The sequence below is a fragment of the Misgurnus anguillicaudatus genome, chromosome 16 (genome assembly GCF_027580225.2).
Source record: "Misgurnus anguillicaudatus chromosome 16, ASM2758022v2, whole genome shotgun sequence".
Classification (NCBI taxonomy): Eukaryota; Metazoa; Chordata; class Actinopteri; order Cypriniformes; family Cobitidae; genus Misgurnus; species Misgurnus anguillicaudatus.
Genome location: NC_073352.2, coordinates 27,898,402 through 27,904,197, shown reverse-complemented (window position 1 = coordinate 27,904,197; position 5,796 = coordinate 27,898,402). Strand labels below are relative to the sequence as shown.

The window sequence follows — 5,796 nt, the reverse complement described above, 5'->3', positions numbered from 1 at the left end:
ACGCGCCCTTCAAAATAAAAGTGTGAAAAGAAGTGTCGATAAATAAATTAACAAAATAATAAAACAATATAGAATTGTGAAAAGAAAATATCAAATTAATAAGAAGAAAAGCCTTGCTAAAATAATAGCTTTTATAAAAATAATAGTGGAAAGAAGAAAATGCAGTTGCTGAAAATGTTGGTTAGTTCGATATGAATTACCTTATTAGACTCAGACACCATAAAGCAATTTTAACAGCAGTTGGATACTATTGCCAGTACTAGGTTTGCTGAACTGGGGGGTAACGTAAGTCAGGAATTTTGGGTGGGCAGCCATAACACTCAAGATATGAAACATATTTGAAGGTTTTCCTTTATTTGTCTCCCTTAAACAGAAAATACATAATTATCATTCTATGTCTTGTCTTAACACTGTCTCAAACATCGGTGGGTGGGAGTTAATATAAATAGCGTTTGCCAACAAGGTATATAGAGACATGTTTTTATGGTTGGCTGGACATTTTTTTTGAAGGGGGGAGGGAAAATCTTGGGGGGGCAATGCACCCCTTGTCCCCTGTAGACTTGACCTTGTTTAACAGGATGTTTCCTAAACAGAAATCTAAAATTTGGAAAAATATTTAAAATACACAAGTTGTAATGTGTCAGATTTCTGAATGGGTGTACATAATAATCTGTATTAAAATCAGCATGGCAGTTTTCAAATTTCACCATGCATTTTTTTAAAAACCTTTTAGAATGTGTTACAATGTGTTAACACATTTTAACAAACTAACACTGCTATTACAGGATGTTTGTTCCTAAGAAAGATTTGCTACTCATCAAAGACTAGCTGAAACTGAAGGTATGTCATCCTACTGAGCAGATCTGACTGGCCGCATGATCCAAATGTCCTCATTCAATTTTAACCTTAAAGGTTATTATTTCTCAATGGCTTCTTCAAGATTGTTTTCAAACTAATAAAACATAATAGAAATGATCAGGAATGAATGTTTTCTAAAAACAGTAAAAGTATTTTCATGAGTGATGACTGACATTGTATAAAATTGTCTCATGGTATGTCTGTGGAATGTTCAAAGACAGAATGTTTGGAGATCAATAAATACTGTCAAAAGATGAATGGCGATTAATCGCTTACAAAATAAAAGTTTGTGTTTGCATAATATATTTGTGTGTGTAATTATTACACTGAAAAAATAAAGGCTGGATTTACAATTTATGCAATTGCTTAAAATTTTAGGTAAAACGTACGTAAAAAAGTGGAGGCAAAAATGATGCACTATATTTTTAAGTAAATCCAGCATATTCATTTTTACAGTGTATGTATATATATATATATATATATATATATATATATATATATATATATATATATATATATATATATATATATATATATATATATATATATATATATATTATGTTATATAATATAAAATAGATCAAAATCTTAAAAAGTATTAAGAATCTAAATCGATTAAGGGCAATTAATAACTTGACAGTCCTACTAAATACCACTCAAATTTATTACATAACACTTCTTTGCTGGAGGCACATTGCTATTCTCTTGGCAGTCATACATACTTTTATAATAAAGCAATAATCTGAAATGAATGGGTTGAGACAGAAACAAGTGATTAACAAAGATGGAAAAAAACAGGTCTGAATCTGTTCTGTGCCTCTGAATGGCCCAGTCCCAAATGGCACCCTAAACACTCACGGCCTTCCTACAAGTCCACATTTTTATGATATAATGCTACATTGACTTTCTAGAATAAGTGTACTGTAAGCTCATACAAAATGCACACAAATGACCAAAAAGTGACGCTTCTGAGCACTCTTTTGAAACGGCAAATGGGACACCCTACTTATCTTGTGGACTTACCAGATGTGTGCATGCAACAGCCATATATGTCCACAAGACCGCAAGTGCACATGAAGTGTGCCATTTGGGACGCAGCAGGCAATCTGTTCTGTGCACTTGACTGAGCATTGCTCAGCCACTGTAACATAGTTTTGTTTGTTACCAGTAACTGTTTCCGGTTTCACACACACTTTGCTTATATCTGCTGGCTGTATGCGTAACAACACTTTAAAAAAAAATGGTACTAAATAGCACTAAAAGTGGTTCTTGGCTTGCAATCATAGAGGAACCAATTTTAGGCTGTTGCATAGGATCCATGATGCATCTAGGAAGAACCACGGGGGTCATATAGCACCACTGTAGCACCATATATGATTCTACATAGCACTATACGGTACACACAGGTACTTCATTGGTGCTAAAAATGGTTCCTCTATGACCCCAAGCCAAGAACCACTTAAAGGGCCACCCAGCACTGTTCGTGCTAAAATGATAAAACAAAGCAAACAATCTTTGCTACTTAAATACCAGTCAATTTTCTAGCTCTTAAAAATTTGTCACTTAACTAGGTAATTATGTAAAGGTAATTTACTCATTTCATGTAAGTATGTAGAAATCATATTCAGTCGAGCAACCGCATTTGCAATATCTTTATTGAAAAACAGTCACTAAATAAAAATAACAAGCTTTCAACATCCATATATTCTCAAATAGCTGTATAACAGATTTGAAAAAATTCTGCTTAGCATGAAGCTCCAGGCTTCCTAAAGACTAGAACCATTAGTGGTTTTAAACACATTTTACTTCTGTAATGTAGGAGTGTAACTTAGTATTGTATGAGGAAAAACATAAAGCAGGACTTGCTTTTGTCTAGGGAATTGGTTAGATTGTAAAAACTTAGTTATTGCTGTAACCTTCATTATATTAATGTTAACTGGCATTAGTTTGACACAGTCATGCGACCATACATTAAGTTTAAGCTCACCTGATTCCCTCTCTCTCCAACATCATCAAATTAAACCATACAAAATAAATTAAAACACTTCTTTGTTAAATATTAAAAATCGTACCTAATCGTACACAACACAACAAGACCATAAACATGTACACTCTCAGAAACAAATGTACATGAAGGTATAAAAGTTGTCATTGGGGTGGTACCATTTGAATAAAACTGTACATATTAGGACCTTTTTAAAAGGTACCGTCTTAGTGACAAAAAGGTAAAACGTTTTTCATAGAGTGTATGAAAAAATTAAAGAGGGTGTAAGTTTAGATTTCATGTTGATTTAAACATTACATTTTAGAGCCAGTCACTGCGGGTTAGAGTCGAACCTAAAACTAGAAGCATTGTTTTCAGTCAGATTTCATTCTTTTCAGTTAATTTTTTGTAAATACTAAGTCTTTTTGCATTGCACTTCCATAATCTGAAAAGTTTACTTTTCATCATGTCACCTTCTGTTCCATCAGATCATTTCATGTCTGTCTTTACAGAACACCGTCATTGGTGTACGAAGGATTGCCGAGACCTCCTGCTTCACCGATAACACTTTTTCTACACGACCTTCGTCGCCATAGTAAAACAGCCACCAGTGTAAGCACCAGGATGCCGATGACCCCTCCGATGACCCCTGCGCTCAAAGCCGCATAGTCCAGTTCTGGGGGCTCGTATTGGGCACACGACTCTTCGCTGTCCCCTGCCTCATTAACAGCCGACACACAAACCGTCTCTCCGAACTTCAGCCCAGGGACGGCACCATTCCGCAAATATTCCCCAAAAATTTGCTGTTGCTCATCTCCACCTTTTAGAGTTACTTTATAATGTGTGACTGTGGAGTAAGGGGCACACCAGTGGACGACCACCTGTCCCGACTGTTCCAGTTTGACCTCCCGAAGCTCCGGGGCCTTAGGCTTCCTCTCCGAACCTGTCAACCCCGGACAGAGGCAGCCCGTCTTGGCCGAAATCTCAGTGCAGGGGGTCGTCTGCGGCACACAGGGGTCATAGTCACAAATATGGGGGATTGCGTGGGTGATGGTGGACCTGGGTGATCGGGGTCCGACTGTTGTCGCTGAGTTTGGTTCTTCGTAGTCGTCTTCTACTGCAATGATGCGAAGACGCGTGACAGGAGGCTGAAGCACGGACGGGCCCACAGATGTGGTGCTGATGGACTCCGAAAGCAAAAGCAGCAGTAAAAATGCGACCCGTGACCCCGGCAACATCTCAATTCTGTAATGAATATAAAGTTACAGTCAAGTTTAAGTTGGCAACCCCATTGATCAAAACAATTATACAAGACACACAAATAATTTTATAATAGCAGACCTAATTCATCCTCCTTTAGATAAAATGTATTTCATCTAATCCTCTTTCTTGTAGCAATTCTTAACGTTATGGAGATCAAATGGATTCATGTTGTTTGATTAATTAACTTTACATTTTAAACAATGTCTAGCTGTGCATAAACAAACAGTCTGGCCGTCCCATATGGATGTAATTAAAGTCAAACATCAGGGTGTATTTTTAACAGGACACACACATTTGAGTCAACTCATGGCCCACTTACCGTGGGAAATCAAACGCAACCCAGAAGAAAGAAGAGAAGAGAAACCTGCCTTTTATAAGTTTATAAACATGCTTTATGCCAGTTTGATGAAAATGCACATAAGATACAAATACATTTAAAATGTTATAAAGAGAAAAAGCATTTGACTGAGACAGACAAAGCAATTTACCATGGCAAATACAGGGACCACCAAATAATTCAATTTACATTTATTTGTATAGTGCTTTTCACAATACATGTTTCATTGCTGCTTTAAAAAAGTTGTATGTTTCTACATGTTTGTTTATACAGAATAGAAGCAAAATACTAAAGCAAGTATCACTTTTAATATTGCCCAAACTTTCTTAGGGATTTAAATTGAACAAATTAATATTAATGTGTTGAGAAAACTCATAAGTTGGGGATCCAAGGTACATGTTTGGACCAGAATATACCAGATGTGTAGGTGGACTTTGGGCCAGGCAAGCAGTCACGCACAACATCTTAGCAACTGTGTAACAACATCACCTAACATCCCATGGCACTGTGACTTTAAATTGTGCTTGTATTTTATTTGGGAACTGTAGAAATCTAGTTAATACTGTTTTTACAATAAAAAAATCTCAAAATATTTTAAATTAATCAGAATATTGCACATTTTACCAAATGGCTAAAAAAATTGCTGTAGTTATGCAGCTATTTGCCAGTAACTTACTGTAAATTTAAATGTATGTTATTTGCTGGTAAAACTTTGTTCAAAGTTAAATGAGCATTAAACATTATCAATACTTTATCTTTACTGAATAAAACTATAAAGTATCAACCTCATGCAAAACATTAATTTTTTTTCTTTTTCCTTCAGATTTTAATTCCCAGAATGGTTTGCATGAGGCTATTTAATTCTGTAATGATAAAGATTTTGAATGTTTACTGTTCATTTAACTTTGATCAAACTGTTACCAGTAAACAACATTTAGATCTACAGTAAGTTACTGGCAAACAGCTGACAGTAATACTGTAATTTCTATAGAAACTTTAAACAGTGTTGCCCATATTTTACCCAACGTTTGACCCGCATTTTTTTCGAGTGTAACAAACAGTATTTTGACAGTAACTAGGGTTTACCCTGGTAAAACAACACACAGACCAGCATTATTCTGTAACTCCCGGTGATCATCATGGTAATCTAGAAAGAATGTAAAAATTATAAAGTTAATTTTGACTTGTACCTGTATGATGTCTTTAGAGTTTCTGTTCTTGATGAATGAGATCTTGCCTCCAGTAGACTTTCTCTCAGTCGAATGCGTTCTTCTCTATTAACCTTCCTTATTTTCTTCCCACTTAGGTTCCCTCCCTTTGTACACCCCCTCACTAGTCTGCTAACCTCCCACCA

General features: G+C 35.7%; 1 protein-coding gene across 1 annotated transcript; it reads right to left on the bottom strand.

Annotated features, from left to right (window-relative positions):
• Positions 1–2,495: 2,495 nt before the first annotated feature.
• Positions 2,496–5,796, bottom strand: LOC129422820 (LRRN4 C-terminal-like protein). Its single transcript, XM_055178956.2, has 2 exons — positions 5,633–5,796; positions 2,496–4,087 (listed from the first exon to the last, which is right to left on the bottom strand). Exon 2 carries the CDS (start codon positions 4,078–4,080, stop codon positions 3,349–3,351), a length of 732 nt encoding a protein of 243 aa, XP_055034931.2. The 5' UTR covers positions 4,081–4,087; positions 5,633–5,796; the 3' UTR covers positions 2,496–3,348.

Bases quoted from the DNA above. Each gene is read 5' to 3' on its own strand.
- LOC129422820 (XM_055178956.2), bottom strand. From the start codon at position 4,080: ATGTTGCCGGGGTCACGGGTCGCATTTTTACTGCTGCTTTTGCTTTCG.